Here is a 19,752-nt window from a genome sequence, read left to right as displayed (position 1 = left end):
CTGCATCTAACTAGTCCCGCATACTTTAAGCTACAGAAACCATTAAAATATCAAAACGTGCAGCTTTTTAAGACGACGCGGGCTCTTACTTTTCTCATTCATATGTTTCATATTTTTCAAGTTATTAAGCTTTTTTTCATTCATTTTTCCCATTGAAATGAACAACAACTTCTCAAATCCTCTTCAGCTTTGTCTAATTTTAGCTTTAACGACTTCCACATACTTTAAGCTACAGACACCATTTGAATTACAAAATACTCTATTAATGTATTGTTCAGCTTTTTAATATCTTTAACAGATTCTGAGTCATAGCAGTTTAAGTATAGGGTGTTTTTTAAGGAATTTTCCGCTTTTCCATTAGTGTGTGTGCGTCTGATTGATGTCACAGCTAGAGTATGAAGAGGCGCTTTCTTATGCAAGAACTTTTCTCTTTAACTTGTCACTACAGCCACAGATTTCACTCTATCAACCCCTTTTTTTCACTAGTTTGTAGTCATACTTGTCTTCTTTCCAATGATGTGCCTGGCTAAGCCATCAAAACTATACTTTAGTCTGTACAGATGGAGCGGTTCATTTTCGCTGATTTCAGTCGACCCTTTCTGACGCTGATCACACACTTATCACACCCTCATGAGCCGACTGTCAGCAGCCCCCCTGGTATTAAAAATGTTAATGAGGCCACCCCCATTTTAGCACCAAAGACCCAATTCCAGGGTAAAACATGGAGCTTTTCGTATCGGACCTGTATATCTGACCTGGGTCAAATTACAAGTTCTCTCTGTTCAGTTTCCTTGGTGGGTCTGCTCTGCTGATATTACCCTGCCATTGAGAGTACACTTTCGCAGGTTGTGTTGCGAACAGCCGGTTTATTCGTCTGGCTTCGTTGTCTCTGGTGTATCTCTTTAGGCGGCTGGCCAAGGCTTGTAGCCTTTGCTTGGCAGTTTCGAGTGCTTTGGTCTTTTCATTGCACTTCTCTGGGCCTCTGTCATTTGGCTCACTTCCCTCCGAGCTGCCTTGATTTTTGCCTCCAACCTTCGTTTCCATGGTGGGTATTGTTTCTCATGGCTCCCATGGTTGCTCTTATAGCCAAGCACCTCTAGGATCCCTGATGCTGAAGCGTATACCAGCTCATTGGTTTCCGTGATTGTTGTGGTAGGGATCGCTCTCAATGCTGCATTCACATCTTCCATGAGACTTTCTGATGGTACTTCACTTAGCCGTTGTAGTGGGGTTCGGGGTTGCCTGTTCAATCTCGCCATGATCTTATCTTTCAGGTCAGTTGCTGCCTCGCTCAGCGTATCTGTGCTTATTGGGGCTTCGTACCCAATTTCCGATTGGGGAGATGGTAAAACCTCCCCTCTGACCTGGCGTCCTGGCTCCCCCTTGCCGTAGCATTTGTGTTGTATCTCGTCAATCTCAAGTTGTGATAGCAGTTGCCGTTTGTGGATGTTGGAACACTGAGCTACTAGTTGCTTCGCCGTCAGCCTTGAATGTGGGTTTCACTGTTTCCATTTACCGCACATTCTTTGCATGTAACCCCTCTGACTAGGGTTACTTGAGTAGTAGCATTCCAACAGTTCTCTGTTCTCGCATCTCAGCCATTTCTTTCTTATATATATATATATATATATATATATGTATATATATATATATATATATATACCAGAGGCCAGGAAGCTTGAGGGTTCTGCGCAGTATCCTTGCTGTTCCTAGGACTGCACTTTCCTGGGGAATCATCGTTCAATTTTGCCTCTTTTCATCAGCGTCTGTCATCATCATACTTTAGCGTAGAAACGTAATTTAAACTTCATCTTTATCTTTTCAAGTTGTGAGCGTCTAAATATTGTGTGTTTTTTAACACACAATATGTTAAATTTTCAGCTTTTCCATTAGTGTGTATTGCATGAGCTAGAGTGTGATGTCACAGCTAGAGTGCGAGGGCTCGTTTTTTAAAGACTGAACTTCTGTCTTTAACTCATCACTACAGCCACAATTTTCACTCTAGCAATGTAATTTTTTCAATAAATTGTAGTCATACTTGTCTTCTTTCTAATGATGTGTCTGGCTATACCAGACATTTTTTAAGCTAGAATTGTTTATTTAACCTGTCACTATAGCCACAGTTTTCAATCTATCAACGTCATTTTTCTCTCATTTGTAGTCATACTTGTCTACTTTTTAATGACGTGTCTGGCTAAGCCAGAGGCTTGCAACACTGTCTATCTCTGTCCCTGTAGCTGTTAGCATCAACTGTTCTAGCCATTAGCATTCCTTACACAGGAGGGAAGCTAGATTATAAACAAAAATACTTCTGGAGTACATACCTATCAATCGTGCATCAAACATGTACTTACGTTTGGGGAAGCAGCAAGTTAATTACGTCTTTTAGGACCAGAGCCCTTCTTCAACCTCAAGCCCAGTAATAAATATACCCTTGTTTTCAAAGCAGTTGAAGGTGAAATGGTGTCCACACACGAACAAACATTTAGGCAGCGGCGCCGTCACAGGTCCATTTAAAATAAAATGAAAACATAGAGTTCACCTTTGTTGCTTCGCTGATAAAAACAAAAGGCTTTGATGCTAGTTGGCACAACCAACAGACTTTTAATGTTGACTTTATTTCTCAAGAACCACCAATTTAAGACTAGCTGAAAGTGGTTTATACAAAAGGGAACACCTGGATACAGTATATCTATATAAGTAAATGGGTGGCGTTCAAAGAGTCAACTCTGGATTAGAAAATAATTTGTGTAAATGTGTAATAGTATTAACATAATCAAGATACTGGTAACTAAACAAAAAGATGAATGTTGCAACAATTTGAAAGCCACAGCACTGATGTAAAAAGCTTGTCATGCAAAATCATGTATCAATCATTGCATTATCAATCATAACTTCTTAAAGGGCCCATATCATGCAAAATCCACTTTTTAGACATTTTGGAGCGTTCCTATGACTCTATGGGTCACATATACACACACTGAGCACGGTAGAAATGCATTTCCTGCTTTTTTCACATTTTGAAAACGTAAATTTTCTTATCCAATGAAAACAGCCACGACCTACTCTGAGGCCGTTCCCCAGTTCTCGTCACACTGGTTGAAAGTTCTCCTTGCAAATCCTGAACCACCACCCCCACAATGATCCCGAACCAAAACTGGACTTCCGCCATTTCCCCCCTCTCACTCACCGTGAACAGACCAGCACGGCAGCGCCCAAGTCCTCCCATAGAAATAGTTCGGTTCTTGGGTGTTCTAACCAACACCAAAGTCTATTCATTTTACCAGGGAACAACAAGTGAGGATTTGTGGGTCACTTTTATTTTTAACGGACCGGTGCCAGAAACACTGCCTCAGCATTTATACGTATGTGCATTTCAAACGAGGGTGCGTACAATGCTGGATTTGTTTCACGGCTCCTGTTGGAAAAAAATGACGTATTCCTAAAGTCCGTCATCCACTCACTGAAGTAAGTACATGCTTGATATTTATAATGTTTTAAAATGTTAGTTTGTCCGTTTAAAATATAGTAACCTATGTGTGAGTCAAGTTACTAGCTAGCTATGCTAACGGCTACAGCCATTCGACCGAGCCTTTGTCCCCTTCAAATGTGCTCATGTGGGCTCCTGCAGCCACACACCTGTGTGGAGAAAAGCTAATGACTAACGGCATCGAGCGGCTACAGGCAGGGAGCGGTGGGTCTAGCGTCTGTCCTTTTTCTGTAATCACATACACCTGCGGGGAACAGCTGATCGTTATCGCCCTTACAGCGGCGACAGACAGGAAGCGGTGGATCTAGCTCGCTGTAGTAAGTTTGTGCTTGATACTTGTGATATCTAAATATGTTAGTTGGGTCTGTTTAAAATGCAGTAACCCACATGTGAGACAAGCTAATCGCTAGCGTCGCTAACGGCTACAGTGAGTCAACTGAGCCTTTGTCCCTTTCAAATGTGCTACTCTGAGTTGGTGCAACCACACACCTGTGTGGGGAACAGCTAATAGCGATGGGCCTTCGATCGGCGACAGGCAGGAAGCGGTGGATCGAGCTTTTGTCCTGTTGACGTGCTGCCGCTCCTGTTTGTGTTGCGTTAGCCGTTAGCATGCCTTTAGGCCTTTGCACTTTAGAGCTACAGCTGGTCATCGCTACAAAAAGAACCTGCAGATGAACGCGGTTGTGTTTGTTATTACCCCGTCCTGTATCACAGCCTAAATCAACTTGTGATTTGGGGTTATGTCATTGTTCTATCAAATTCTAACATGATTAGTTGGAATGATTACTGTGTTGTGTTTCAAGCTTAGTTGCTAATTAGTCACATCTCTACAATACCTGCTGCTTATCTGGTCAGTTACCGATAGCTTGTACCATAGCCATTATATTTGTAGGACCAATACAATTTACAGTAAATGTAACAGTCTTTTCTATACTGTAGGAGGGCAAATCCCAGTTGCCCACATGCAAGGAGGCTGTCAAACAGAGAAATCACTGCAGACTGTTGGTACACAGACATCTGCTGCCCAGCTCAGGAGTAAAGGTATGTAAGTTTGTATGTACCAACAGTAAGATAGGTAATAGAAGATTTTAATTGGTATATACTGTTTAGATTTTATATTTGAATTGTAACAACTGTTTATCTGTTGTTTTAGCACAGACAGGCCTGTCCTCTTGTTTGGTTTAATTTTTTGTCTGGTATTGTGTGTTCCTACATTAGAGAAGGTTTTGACCTACATAATAATTAACATTTCACTAATCTACAATTCTGATTGCACTACCTTTTGTTTTGATGAGGTGATGGTGAGGACAGCCACAGCTTCCATCTGGTAGAGGACTGCTTCCGCTCAGTCTTCCAAATAGTGATGAGAACAAGGATCACCACATCTCCCTGTTTACCCTACTTTCATGCATTTCGTCTGCAAGGCCCTGCAAAAGCTTCTCCTTCGTCCTCAAACCCCCAGACTTCTTAATTAACTCAGTAACCTATACATTGCACATTGGAGTGTGAAGGTAACAGTTTGTTCTAGCTTTGGCGTAGTGGTGTATTTTTTTTGGTTTACAATAAAGTTGGCTTTAACTATTATGTATTTCACTGAACTCTGTTTCTGAAGGGAAAACACTTTTATTTAGGAAATCATAGTATTGAAATTACATGTTTTTCTCTTTCTAATATGGTAAGCTATAAAGTTGAAGCGGCCATAAATAAAACGCATATAAATTATATATAAATAAAGTTAAAAAAATTCTTAATGAGTGTTGCACTCACAAAAAACACATTTTTACTCAAACGGTAAAGGAGTTATTCTACAGGTGGTCTACATCAATCATACTATGAGTGTTTTAGTGTTTTATCCATCAGGAAACTGCCTTCATCTACAACCCAAGCATGAAGAGATGGCAACTCAGATTCTTCACCCCAGGAATCCTCAGCACCAGCTCACTAGCCTCTGTAGACAAGATACCTGTAACAACTTCAGATACAGAGACATATTACTGTCAAATTTATCATGAATGACAAAAAACATAATTAAAAGCAGTAAAAATACGTTAGGTCAATATATAATTTGAACCAATGCTTTTTGTTCCCAGGTAGGTCATGCAGTGATTGCTCTAAATATTAATGCACATTTTTTAAATAAAATTGTCAGAGCAGCAGCACAAGTAAGACAAAAACAGTGAAATGTGTAAATGTAAAATGTATTTATATTATTTCAGCTATGCTCTCAAACTTATTTATTTGTATAATGTGAGCTAAAGTAGTGTTTTCTATTAGTGAGAGTTTTCCAGGTAAGTCGTGTTGTGAATATTGAAGCTGCACACGCCATTTAGCATTCGCATTAGCAACCGCTAGTCGCTTTGCAAATTACATAAATCAATTAAATTGAAGTAAATGCGACATTACCAATGAGACACATCTTGCATCAGCCGAAATGTGGTGACTTCAACAGCCTCCTCTTCAGCTTCAGGGTCAGATTCGGGATCGTAGACGTATGGTTCTACTACGCTATGAACCAGCTGACTAATGTCGTGCAGTTCTGTAGTGGGTCGTCTTCTTCTGTGGTGGATTGCATTCTCAATGTCGCACTACTGCCACCTATTGTATCCTAACCGTGCGGTGGCTCGTATCCATGGAGCCAATTTAAAAAAAAAAAAACAACAACAAAAAAGGTATGCGCTTCCGCACAGAGGTGTGGTGAGCAGCTTCGCTTGCGACACGCCCAGAAAACACAGCGTTTGCTGATGGAGAGTGAAAACCACATATTGACAGGGGCAGTGTGGACGATCTAAAGGGTTTTATGGGATGAAAATTTACAGAGACCTTACTGAGACATTAAAGTCAAATATTTTTTAGAATGAAAAGCATGATATGACTCCTTTAACACACTGTTAGGGTGCATTATCCATAACGCATTGCACTTTTCTTCATTAATATCAATGGAGCAAAAAAAGTTGGAAAAAGCTTATAATTTTAAAATCTAAAACAGATATAAAAAAGTTGGATAAATCCGCACTTTTCCTGAAGTAACTAAACATTTTGATATTTGAATGGCATCTATAGATCAAAGCGTGTAGGACTCGTTAAGTGCCAAAATACGTATCTAAGGAAAATAATAATTACAAATTTTTACAAAGCATTTCCAGTGAAAAGATGCACATAGAATGCTTCTATGATGAATGTATTTATGAGGAATTGCTGAAAGTAGCTGAAAAAGAGCTGAATATGCCCCAAAAAGCAAAAGCAGTTTGATTTTAATAAAAGAAGTAACACATGGTATTATAAGTCTTAAAAGTCTTGAAACTACTCAGCCACACTAGTTGCTCATGTAGCTGCTTAGAGCAAAACTATACATACTATTTGAAAAAATGTAAGTTTCCTAAGACATTAATAATATAGGTGAACATTGGTGATACATTACCATTTAATACTGAAAATCAAGGAAGTGTGTAATGGTTTGCTGAACTGAGTTAAAGAGCTGAAATAATAGTTGAAAGTTGTGTAAACGTTTAAAACAGCTGAGAGTAGCTGCAGTGGACGTAGTTTTACATTGAGAAAAGTTGAAGCATACGAGAAAGCGTGCACAGGTAATTGCTAAACAATAAAATAGGCCCATTAAGTAATCATAATTAACCATTAAAAAAGCAGAAAAAGTACCATTAGGCTAAATAGTTGGATTGGTGCTTTTATTTTGAAAGGATTTGGAGTGTGTGTGTGTGTGTGTGTGTGTGTGTGTGTGTGTGTGTGTGTGTGTGTGTGTGTGTGTGTGTGTAGTCTCTTGAAGCAGTCGAATTTAACCAGTGAAAACCAAAAATCTTATATATAAAATTAGTTTTAGTTGGTGCTTTTAGTTTGAAATGTACAGTATTTGGAGAAGTTGTGCGGACAATTGCTACATTGTAAAACAGTCTTAAAAATTTGAAGTCATTACCCATTCAGAGGCCTAGAATCAACTAAAAAAGCTGACAAATTGAATTGGTGCTTTTATTTTGAAAGGATATGGAGAAAGTGTGTGTGCCTAATTACTAAATTGTATAATAGTGTCATGAGCTATTCATAGTAAATCAGGTGAAAGCAGAAATATTGCTATATATGGAGGATATGGAAGAAGCATATGTATTATTTAATATGTATATTTATATGAAATAACATGAAATTTAAATGTGTCAGAACGTCAAAGGCGGCGGACCCACATGCACGGCACAGACAGACTGGGGTATGAAAACAAAAGGAATTTATTCCAAAGCTCAGAGTCAAGATCAGGCAGGGTCATACACAGGTAAGCAGAAAGGCTCAACACAAGGGTTCAGGCAGGCTCGGTTCCGTGGACAGGCAGTGTTCGTTAACCGTGTTGGCAGAGATAGAAATACCGTTCAGGACAAGGCAGAATCGTAGTCATAAAACAGGCAGGGTAATTACCAGGCAGGTTCAGCAGACGATGCAGGCAGGGATCAGGCAAGACTCGGTAATGGTAGGAAAAACAAGATCGGAAACACAGGTCAGGACAAGAATAAAACCGCTGGGTGATGGTGAATACACGCAAACATGAACTAACAATCTGGCAAGGTACTGGGGTGAGAGCTGGTGCTTAAATGCTAGGTGACTGATTACTGATGAAGTGCAGGTGTGGATAATTACCGGTAGAAGCAGGGAACAGCTGTGACATGACGTAAACAGGAAGTCCTTTCAAACTAATATCGGAAGTGAAACCAAGACGTGACAGGAAGTCCTTCAAAATAATGGCGAGAAATAGAACCTTACTGACAGGAAGGACTAGAAAATAAAACCAGGAGCAGGACCAGACTGTGACAAAATAAAGTAAAGTAGTCTCATTAAGTACTCATAATAAACCAGTTGAAAGCAGAAATGTTGCTATTTTTTTTAGGAGGAGGGGTGTGTGTGATTAATTAATAGTTTGATATTAATGCAGAAACTTTAATATTCCTCGAAGTTGGGGCAGTTCATTAGCCAATCAGAGCGTGGAGGCAAATTAAGGTCACATTATTTTACTTGAAAATTTAGCCATGATTTGTGCGTAATTTTAACGCCCCAAATTATAAGTGTAAGCATGGTATAGACCCACTAAGTCTACAGGTACAAATCTGGTTACGCATGCACAGATCTGGTTACGCACGCACAAATATAATGTGACCCTAATTTGACTCCATAAACATTGACTTACTTAAAAAGACAACACAATGAGGTTACATAATTTACCTGCTGTGCCTAGCATATATGTATGGTGCACAGATTAAAAGAAAAGGGTGAGTATCTTTATTTCAATTTTATACATTCACACAATGGAAAGCATGATGATAAGTTGAAGTCCGTTTGTTGTTCTTGAAGAATTTCCTTGCAAATCTGTAGATCAGGCATTTAACATAACACAGAAACCAATCTAATATCAAATAATAGCATTTTGTACACAAAATACAATGGCATCAGTTTCATGACAGTTGAAAGTTCTGGTGCATCTGAACCAGAACTTCCAAATGAAGAGTTTTCCTTTTATTACTTCACATTCCTGTTTTATGATCCAGATCTCATGGACTAGTGGGAGAGTCCATGAATAAGTCTTGGTAGAGAAATTATGAGACAAGTCTTGGTCTGGTTACTGATAAGTGTTACAAACCATGATAGAGGAAGGACCCAAATGCACAGCGTCGACTTGGTTAAGATCAAAAGTTTTAATACTCAAGGTCAGGCAGGCAATGATCATACACGCAGCAGGCAGAACTAGATCCGACAAGGAGTAGGCAACGGCGAGGTCAGAATACAGGCAAAGGTCAAAACTTATGTTACTGGATTCTCAGAGGCTGGACTAAACCAAGGTCGTTAGCAAACTGGGTCAGACATGAAATACAAGGTGCTGGAATGCTGGTCAAAACAACGCAGACAATCTGGCAAGGTGCTGGGGTCGCCTTCGGAACCGGACAGCCGAGGTGGCCAACGATGCAGGAGGCAGCACCATCCTTGCCAGAGGATGTACCCAGGGCAAGACCCCCCATCAGACAGACAAGACGAGAGCCGGCGGGATGCCGAAACCAAGGAACAGGTCAGACCTGGGACCAGAACCAGAGATGAGGGCAGATGTGAGGTCGGATCCACAACCAGAGACGAGGACAGACAAGATGCAGGAGCCATGGACCAGGACAGACGGGGGACTGGAACCAGAGACGAAGACAGACTAGACGTTGGAGCCAAGACCAGAGACAGAGACAGACGAGACAACGGAACCAGGACCAGAGAAAAAGACAGCCGAGGCGTCAGGACCAGAGACGACCCCAGACATGGAGCCTTGGCGGACGTCGTTCGTGCTGGACCATCAGGAACTGAGGCAGGTGTGGCCAGGGCTGGGCCACCAGGATTCATTGCGGGTGTGGTCAGTGCCGGACCACCAGGAGCTGGGACAGACGTAGCCGGATCCGGACCGCCAGGACCTGAAGCAGACGTGGTCGGGATCTGACCGCTAGGAGCTGCACCTGCACACAATGGACCAACAGACACTGGAACCAGGAGTGGAGCAGCCACCTCCAGTTCACCAGAGACTGGTCTGCCAGCTGTGGTCACCTGAGCACCCCTACGTCCTTCGGAGGTGCCAGACACATGCACAGAGAGAAACAGAGGGCTCGGAGCCCCAGGCTGGCATTCGCCGACCCTGCTCCTGGGACTGGGGTGGCCCATTCAGGAGGGCCGACAGGAACTGGAGCAACCTCCTCAGGGAGGCCGACAGGAATTGGGGCGACCTCCTCAGGGAGGCCGACAGGGGTCGACAGGAGCATGAGCGTCCTCTTCTGGGTCGACAGGAGCATGAACGACCTCTTCTGGGTCGACATGAGCATGCGCGACCTCTTCGGGGTCGACAGGAGCATGAGCGACTTCTTCGGGGTCGACTGCTGGGGCTTGAGCGTGACGTGGCTGAGCTGGAGTTTGAGCGTGATGTGACTTTACTGAGGCCAAGACAGGCCTGGGGCGTGAACTGTGACGCAGGAACCGATACAGACTGTGACGCAGGAACCGATGCAGACTGTGACGCAGGGACTGATGCAGACTGAGGCGCTGGAACTGATGCAGACCGAGACGCTGGAACTGATGCAGGCTGAGGCACGGAGATTGATGTACTCTAGGCTGGACCGCAGACTCTGACTGCGGCTCAGTGAATCCCAGGGCCTCACGCAGTGCAAGTTTTCTGATGGCAAGCGCAGTTTCTTCCCGGAGCAGATTGTCTTTGAGGTCTGGGTCGAACGTAGCCTCAGCAGAGTTAAGTAATGGGCGAACAGAAACGGGACTGGAGGGGCACATTGGGAACGGATCCTCTGGAAGATGCTGTTCGGGATGCCTGCGATGGAGGTGGGGATGTCGTCTGGGGGAATGAGGAGGCCCTCTGCTGGAGGAGAGGGTTGCTTGGTTACAGAGACCGAGGCCTCTGGAGCCTGGACAGGGGAACCCGGCTTTCGCTGCCGCCGTCTGGGCCACCGCCGACTAGACGTGGGCTCCATCTCTTCAACCGCCGTGGCTAAAGCAGGAACTGGGGCCAAGGTACGGACTGAATCAGACTGGAGAGCTATGGTGGTAGCGTGGGTTCGGGCTTGGGCCGATGAGATGGAACATGAGCTGGATCTGACTGAGCGGCGGCAGGAGCTTGAGCTTGATCTGACGGAGCGACGACAGGAACGTGAGCTTGACCAGACTGAACGACAACAGGAACGTGAGCTTGAGCCGATTGAGCGGCGACAGGAACGGGAGTTGGAGCCGATTGATCGGTGACAGGAACGGGAGCTTGTGGCAATGAGTCGGCAGCGGGAACAGTTGGAAAGACGCCGGCGGGTGCCGCACGCGTACCAGATCCCGCCGCACTGACCTGAGCCCCTCGAAGAGCGCCTGTACTCCAGGGTACTCACGCCACCAATACTCCTCCTCCAGGATAGCGATTGATCTTCTGGTGAAACGCAGCTTTGTCTCTGTAAAAGGGAGTGAAGCTCACACGTGGTGTTAAGTTACCTAGGTCCAGACGTGGATTGCTACAATAGCTAAACTAAAATAGTCTCATTAACTAGTCACAATTAACCATTAAAAAGCAGAAATAATGCTATTAAAGCTAAGAATTTGCTTTGGTGCTTTTATTTTAAAATCATTTGGAGAACATATGAGTCCCTTTACCAGACAACACTGAATGACAATGTGTACAGAAGTGCATCCAGTTGTTATCATGTTGAAAGATCTGACACTCAAACCATTCATGTGGCATCTAGTATTGCTGTGGCTCCATCTGCTGTGCTGGCCGCTTGTTACAAAACCTTCAGTCTTTTTACATTTTACTGTGTCAATAAGAATAAGAATATCTTTATTGGTTCCACAGTGGGGAAACGATCTTTAGGTCCTCATCCATTGACCACAGTGCACAGACAAAAATGAATTTTAAACATGGATGACTGATGATTACTTAAATCCTGGACTGCTGTCATCTCTGCAACTCTGCAGGTAATTGAATTTGATGATGGCTCTGTCTCAGTGCTGCGTATCCAGCCTTTGAGGACACATCGTGATGAAGCCATCTATGAGTGCACAGCCACCAACAGTGTGGGAGAGATCAACACCAGTGCCAAGCTCACTGTCCTAGAGGGTAAGTCCAGTTCATCTTCTCCCCTACATGTTCATGTTCCGTGGTGGCTTGTACGCCAGTTGGTATTCATGTGAACAGACAACTCCAGATTTATCCAAATCCATTTATCCTGTGTGCCAAGCTTTCTGATGGTAAAAAAACTTTCAGGGTTCTGTGGCTCTTATGATGCATGTGCTCACCACTGCTCAACTGTAAGTACACATAAGGTCCCAATCTGTAAGTCCATAGAGTCAGATCATATTCAGATAGCAAAACTTGATGCTAGGGGGTAAATACAACCTGAAGGCAAGATCCAATCCTTGGCAGCAAAACACAGCTCTCTGTGTGTCTTAGTTCTATCTGTAGAGTAACTTACAAGTGATAGTTAGTTTGTGGCAAGGACAACCATGCAGGTTTTGTACAGCAATGGTCCCGAACCCCCGGGCTGAGGACCGGTACATAATAAATTTGCAGCCATGTTTATTAAACAGTAATGAGTACTGAAGAACTGGTCCTGGCTGGGATGCTCCTGTAGGTGTGCCTCTAGACAGACAGACAGACATGGAGTCCAAACACATAATCAGTAATTTAATCAGCGTCTGGTCATAGAGTGGATAAATGGGGAGTAGAGTAGCAAAATCTTTGAGAAAGTCGTGTGGTTTAGGGGGCATTTGTTGTCGGAATAGGAGCAGGTAGTTTTGAGTGCGATACAATCCAGTGAGCTGTATTGGTAAAGTGTCAGGACTTTCCACATCCTCCTCTATGAGAGCCTCGGGGTTGACAGATGTAAACAAACCTCAGGGAATTGTAGTCATTGAGTTGGCAAAAGTCATTATACTGTTGCCATGTTGCAGTCAAATAACTTAGCTCTACATCTTGCTTCATCAAGAGTCCATGTCATAATAAAACCTGATGTCATTCAAGTCACTGTTTTGTGTGTGTGTGAGAGTGAATGTGTGCCTACCAAAGAGAATAGTGGTCCAAGTTAAAACACATTTATACAGAGTGGGCAGGAATGTGAGAGGAGAGAGAGAGAATGAGGGAGAAAGAGGATAAAGACATGAGGCGTCGACAGCAGGACTTTGGGTAATGAGAGTGCAGCATTACAATCTCCTCAGAAGTTAGATGCGACTTTGGCCCTTCTTGTACAGGGCAGCAATGTTGTGCTGCTCAAAGCCCATCAGCGATGCTTCAAAGCTACAGAACAGCTGGCCATTAATCGTGGGCAAAGGCAAATGCTTCACTTGGTTGAAATGTGTAAGATGGGTGGAGGCAGACAGTCCCTTCCCAGGCCAAGTGGAGGAGGCAGTTACTGGAGAATCCATGGCAGCACAGTGTGGAAGTTACCTGCAGGGGGTTTGAGTGTGGGGCATGCAGTGATGTGAATGTGTATGGTTCCTGCAGCATTGGTTTGGCATTTTGTCAACATGCATGGCTGTGCGGAATGGCACCGCTCTGGGTCATGGGTGAAACTTCGTACGTTTTTAGTCACATCTATTGGGTTACATTCAAATCATTCAGTTTGTGTTTTTGTGTTTACCTCATTTAGGAGCCTTTAGGGCACTATGCGAGTCGCCGCAGCCCTTAGATTAAAGCATTCCACACATTATGTCTCCACAACCCACTGTATGCACATTTGAGATGGCATGTGTGTGGTTTCTCCCTGTGACGGTTATCTCTTCAAAGAAGGCTCACACTCATACCAGATATACCAGCAAATATAATGTGCAGTACATTGAGGCAACCATGCAAGACACCGGAGGTTGGAATCTACTTTCTAGTGACAGGATGTTGAAGTTCCTGTTTGATGTCTGTAGTCATGCTTTAACTTTATGTGTCTGGTAGCTGGAATCACAAGACACAAGGACTGTCCACAAAGTGTGCAGCTCTGCCTTACAGTCACTCTGGGCAGTAAATCACAGATTCATAGCTCACAGGTATCCTTTGTTGAATGTGTGTCATAAATCTTAATGTTAGGATTTTTATTTTATTATTGTTGGTCACCCTGAAATGGAGAAAAAGCACTACACTGTCCAGCAGCCGCTAGGCTCCGCACTGTGGCTTTCTGCTTCACAAGCTAAATGACATCTCTCACCAGAAGTTTTTAAGATGTGGCTCAGTCCATGTCACAACACACATTGCAGTGATTGATGCCAAGGGTTGTTGTAACCTTTGTTTTTGAGGGAGGCTGGAGTAGAGAGTGGCGGCTGGAGGCTGGAGTAGAGAGTCCAAGGTGGCGCAGCGCTTCATAGCAGTGGCTATGGTCCAGGGTTTGATTCCTGGAAGCATAAGGTCATAAGTGTAAAGTGGTCAATGTAAAATGTAGGCCTACATTGATGTGTGGATGGCTGTTGTGTCTGCCAGTCCAGGGTGTAACCCGGCCTCTCTAAGGTATATAGTGAGGGAAAAAAACAATAAGTCAATAAAATACTAATTTTAAGTGCGGTGCATTTGAATAAATGAAAAACACAAAACATTTTAGTTTAAATAAATTTGTTGTTTTAAGTTATTGCTTACTTAAATATTATTATTCATTGACTTAAATATTTTGAGGTAATCAGTTTCCTCATAAGTTTTGAGTTCTGTTAACTTGTTTGGTTTTACGATGTATCCGATACACCATAGATGTGACAACACATCACCTAATGAACACTGATGGCTAGGCCTTCAATCACATCCTAGTGTCAAGTCGCTGGATCGTTGCCTGGTGGCTGCTGATCATAGTCGTGGTGGGCTCTTGAGGGCAACATGTCTACATTACAAAAGGAGTGTCATACATTCAGGTGTCGTTGTCTTACATACATTAAGACATTGCGTTACAGACGATGGCAGCCTTTCTAATCCTCTTCCACATTTACACTACGCACTTTACTAAACGTCTAACGTGTTTGGCTGTTGTACCTGTCCAGTCCAGGTGTCTGAAGCAAGTGTCCTATCTCTTTCTCAGAGGACCAGATCCCTCATGGCTTCCCCACCATAGACATGGGGCCGCAGCTTAGGGTTGTGGAGAGAACACGTACCGCCACAATGCTGTGTGCAGCAAGCGGGAACCCTGACCCAGATATCTACTGGTTCAAAGATTTTCTACCGGTGGACATCAACAGCAGCAATGGGCGCATTAAACAGTTACGTTCAGGTAAAGCACTGGGTCACACAAATATCATCAGCTTCATTTCCTTTGATTACAGCGATGATTGATGGATTCTGAAAGTGTTCAATGTGAAGGTTTGTAATTGAACTGGATGTTTTTAGACTGTGATAGTTACCCATGTGGGGATAGTGGCGTGCCAGCAGTGTTAGGTACAGCACAGACTGCTGCATGTGAAGGCATGGGCCTTCCAGCACCCAATAATAATGATGGACGCCCAGAAACACAAGCACCTGCACAATGTGGAGCCTTCTTGCTATCATTCCATTGCTCTTTGGGGGGCAGCTCCAGTCTCCCAGTCACTTTGAGGAATCAGCTCCTCAGGGGTCTCAGAACTGCAGTGACAACGTTTTCTTTTCTGTGGGATGAGAGTTTGTTGACTTCATCACTTAAAAAAGGACAGAAGATTAATGCAGGTTCTCAACAGGAGGAACCTGGGGTCTCAACTGAACCAGTGTCTTCCCAATCCTCACATTGTGAAAACATAATAATAGCTTATTATTTTTCACAATCAAGCCTGATCTCTGTCATTTCACCCTGAGGGTAGGTGTCAATGTTGACCAGCCCTTGGAGAGCTGCTGGGATCTCCCACGGGTCACACAGCTTCCAGGGCCACCTACCAGAGAGCAGCTCGGTTCATTATCCAGATCAGAGCATCTGCATAGTAACTGCCTCTCTCGTCACTGTTTGATGCATATGCCATCAGTGCTTATGCCCAAACAGCCCCGCACTAATGCCCCGTGGACTTACAACAGCATTCCAAAGGCTGGGCGGTCAGTAATAGTATTTCTGCATCACTTTGCCTGTAACATGCTAGAACTGGGACTGCTAGTAGACATTCATATGTGAAAGAGAGTCTGCAGCTGTATGAGGCATCAAAGCTGTGTAACAGAATTTAATGAATACACACAGACTTAGAGCTAGGTGGCCAGGAATCCTATCAGGGCTAACTGAAACTGAAACCAGTTGCTAAGCACTTACTGGAGTCACTGGTTAGTCTCGGATCTTTGAGACAAATGGTTGGCAGTAGGTTGGATGAGCCAAGTAACATGGAGATGATGTAAAGAATTTTACAATATTTCCAGCCTCACATGCAGGTTTATTTGAGTTGCATCAGAGAGAAAAGATGTCTTGTGTTAGCAGGATGCAGCAGAATCACAGCAGCAGGTGTATAGAAGAGCTCATGCTGCTGCTGCTCCCTGCTCTCCTTAAACGGGTGTCTCTCTCTGTTTCATTCTTGCTCTGTCTTCTTTTAATACTAATGATTATCTCTAATCTTATTTGCATTCAAATTACCTCACCAGGTGGTACACCGATCAGAGGTAAGACAATGCACACATCTGTCCTCCATTGCATCTGTCTTCTTCCTTCCATTACCTCTGTCCTTCTGCCTGCTCTGACACTAACCTTTCACAGCTGTGTACTGTATGGTTCTCACACCTGCCTCGTTAGTGAGTTCAAACATTCACACACACATTCAGCCTGTTTCATCAGACACCAGGCGAGATCGAAGCCCCTCATCATCCTGTGCAGTTTTGGCTGCAGTGTGATATTTGCTCAACTGCGAGACATTGGGAGCCAGTGAAGATCCATCTGCTTGAGTATCACTTGCATACGATGCCTTGTGCTCACCTACATACATCCAAGAACCTTGGAGGACACACAGGTCTGGGTCTGGAGGATCTCTAGGCTTGTGTCAGGCCTTCGAGACATTGCTTGTTCAAACCCATCCCATGATGCGTTTCAGGATTTAATTCTGAAATATGTACATTCTGAACATTTCACGTTGCTTATTGTCTGTTACAAAACTGCATGTGTTACATTCACAGCCAGAGTATAATCCCTCACGGTCCTTGAAAACATTCATACTTTGTATCTGACACCAAAGCTCCCGACTTTATATTAAATGTTTGTACAAAAGCTATTAAATACAGTAGTTTGTTCTGAATTGTGGTTTCAGGTAAGTTACAGCTTATTTTGGGGGTCTTCACACAAAAACAAACCTCCCAGCTACTGTTAGTAGTTAGATTCTGAGATTTAACTTTAATTAATTTTTTTTTTAATTTAAATTTTTTTATTTAATTCAGATTTAATTTGCTGATGTAAGTACACAGGCTGGTATTGTATGTAGGTCACCTCTTCACTGGAAGAAAACGTCTGCAACTCATGGTTCATCGTGTCCTGCAAGGATCTTCTTACTTCTATCAGCTCCTTGTATTATGGGAAGAGAGCGTGTGACAGGATTTGGGTTGATGACACACAGCATGTGGTTCAGTGATGACATTCTCTTCCTTCCCTCCTCAGGAGCGCTTCAGATTGAAAGCAGCGAGGAATCGGACCAGGGAAAGTACGAGTGTGTAGCAGTCAACAGTGCCGGGACTCGGTACTCAGCTCCAGCTAACCTCTATGTTCGAGGTAAGATCCCCCCTCCTGACCCTGATCAACATCCTCACACGCCTCCTCCTCTGGACCGATGCTCTGCTTCCTGCTTGCTAATACAGACGGTGACTTCCTGGATTCATTTAACACTGTCACTTCTCTCATAGTTTTCACCTGCCTTGACTCGCTCCATGTGAGAGAGAGCTTGGCTCCATTCGTGCCATAGATTACATGTGTAGACAAGCTGATATATGCTGTTGTGGGATCGGATGGCCCACAGATCTCTGCACGCACTGATCTAAAGTGACACATTGTCACATGATACGTCTTTTGAAGGGTGTTCCTGGTTCCTCAGGGTAAAACAGTGGTTCTTTGTGACTGGGCGTGAATACAGTGGCAGCAGTTAAAAGTGTCAGCCTCCACTGTGGTTTGCTTTCGTGTCCGATGCCTCATCACCTTGTCAGAACTGCGTGAGAGAAACATTGTAGTTGAATTTGTCATATAGCCTCTTGTAGAACAGCCGCTGATCAAGTCTTGGTGGCCTAGTGGTTAAGATGCATGGCTGCAAAGCTTCTCGTCCGGGGTTCGAGTCTGAGTGGGAGCAGTCTTTCAGTTTTAATTATTGGAAAACAACGTCTCATCATTATCATTTGACCCATGAGATAACATTGTCATATTATTTAGTGCATTGATCGCCAAGAATACGAACTGCTAGTCCCCTGTTGCGGAAGATTATAGTATTTAGTATAGTTATGTACGTAAGTAAATTATGGAAAATTATGACAGTTTAAAAACCGAAAATAAAAAACTGAATGGTGCGCCCTCCTGCGTGCAGCGTTCAATTTGTGGACAAGCTGCTACAATCTAAAAAAATGACTAAGGATGATCTAGACCAGGGGTTGGCAACCCGTAACGCCTACATTTTCCACGAAAAGAAAGAGAAAAAGGGAGCTGCGGGGGGGCGACAAAATTATATTATTTGAGAACATTCAACATTTGGTTTTTAATCCAAAGAAGACATAAAAGACAGAGCTCATAGATTTAACATTTTATATTTTATTGACAGAAGATCGTAGCAATTAACAGCATATTTATTCAGTCCTCGTTCTCTTTAAGCTACTGCCATAAATGGAATACAAGCAGCAACGATCAAACGTAAGCGTCATATTATGACTTGTAAAACTGTAAAGACCGTTTAGATTTTGTACAGATGACAAAACATTGTTAAGGCATCGACAAGAACAGCTAACTTGCTTTTCCCTGCTTCAAACAGCTGCTGTAACTGAGACCAACCAGTGCGGCTTCACCAGTCAATCGGGAAACGCATTCATTGGCAGCAGTTAGGACACTTTAGGTGTGTGAACTGGGGAGGAGACAGCAGCAGTGACTGAAGAGCAACTGAACAGAGTTGATGTCTTCCACGCTGACAGGCGCATTCATTTGATAATGCACATACATTGGCTGACAGTTCAGTTGAAAAACAAACTGAATCTTTACCAAACCATTCTTGAATAACATCTATGAACTGCAGTTTCTTCCCTAATTAGCCATGACTATTACAGAAAAAGCACAAATCATCAACAGTCCAAATTGTTCAATTAATACTGTGTTTACAATAAATGTAATAAATAATAATAATAATAATTTCAACTCAAAATGCACTGCATATTTGTGCTACAACTAAATTAGACCAGAAAGCTATGATAAATACATACATTTTTTTTTGCAGAGTAAACATATGTAGAACAAACTACTTGCCAAAAGGAGACAGAAAGAGAAGAAAATGCAAGCCACCCACATCAAACTGTGTAAACAAGGCAACACCCATAACATGCATGCAACAAAACAGCATCACATGCCAAGTATAAGATTCAATTCAATTCAATTTTATTTATATAGCGCCAAATCACAACAAAGTTATTTCAAGGCACTTTACAAAGTAAGGTTTAAAACCTCACACAACTAAACCCAACAAATCCCACATACAGCAAGCATTTAATTTGACAGCAACAGTGGAGAGGAAAAACTCCCTCTCTAACGAGGAAGAAACCTCCAGCAGAACCAGACTGGATGTGGGCGGCCATCTGCCTCGACCGGTTGGGGTGAGAGGATAGAGAGAAAAGCACAGCAACAGCA

General features: G+C 43.2%; 1 protein-coding gene and 2 long non-coding RNA genes across 11 annotated transcripts in view; 2 read left to right on the top strand and 1 right to left on the bottom strand.

Moving 5' to 3' along the window:
* Positions 1-19,752, top strand: part of ptprfa (protein tyrosine phosphatase receptor type Fa) — a 209,463-nt gene that overhangs the window by 46,422 nt on the left and 143,289 nt on the right. For 7 of the 8 annotated variants that reach the window (XR_008694380.1, XM_041070385.2, XM_041070384.2 and 4 more), the window contains exons 4-7: positions 11,969-12,110; positions 15,037-15,225; positions 16,542-16,559; positions 17,542-17,652. Coding sequence is in view for 7 of the 8 variants with exons in the window: in XM_041070385.2 (XP_040926319.1) it covers positions 11,969-12,110; positions 15,037-15,225; positions 16,542-16,559; positions 17,542-17,652 (460 nt within the window). In the remaining variant the exon portion in view is untranslated. Of the gene's footprint in view, positions 1-11,968; positions 12,111-15,036; positions 15,226-16,541; positions 16,560-17,541; positions 17,653-19,752 lie in introns of those variants that run through there. The other variant, XM_029147762.3, reaches the window with a different exon arrangement.
* LOC129603950 (uncharacterized) lies at positions 1,685-5,074 on the top strand. 2 transcript variants are annotated; one of them, XR_008694389.1, is made up of 3 exons: positions 2,994-3,468; positions 4,430-4,531; positions 4,786-5,074. It is a non-coding gene; the product is annotated as an uncharacterized LOC129603950 (long non-coding RNA). The 2 variants fall into 2 exon arrangements; XR_008694390.1 differs by having other exon boundaries at positions 1,685-3,468; positions 4,430-5,074.
* On the bottom strand, positions 5,094-6,400 carry LOC129603951 (uncharacterized). The gene is made up of 2 exons (XR_008694391.1): positions 5,894-6,400; positions 5,094-5,462 (listed from the first exon to the last, which is right to left on the bottom strand). It is a non-coding gene; the product is annotated as an uncharacterized LOC129603951 (long non-coding RNA).

Source organism: Betta splendens, chromosome 4 (assembly GCF_900634795.4).
Source record: "Betta splendens chromosome 4, fBetSpl5.4, whole genome shotgun sequence".
Lineage (NCBI taxonomy): Eukaryota > Metazoa > Chordata > Actinopteri > Anabantiformes > Osphronemidae > Betta > Betta splendens.
Note: the sequence above shows the minus strand (reverse complement) of the source record. Positions and strands in the feature narration are given on the sequence as shown.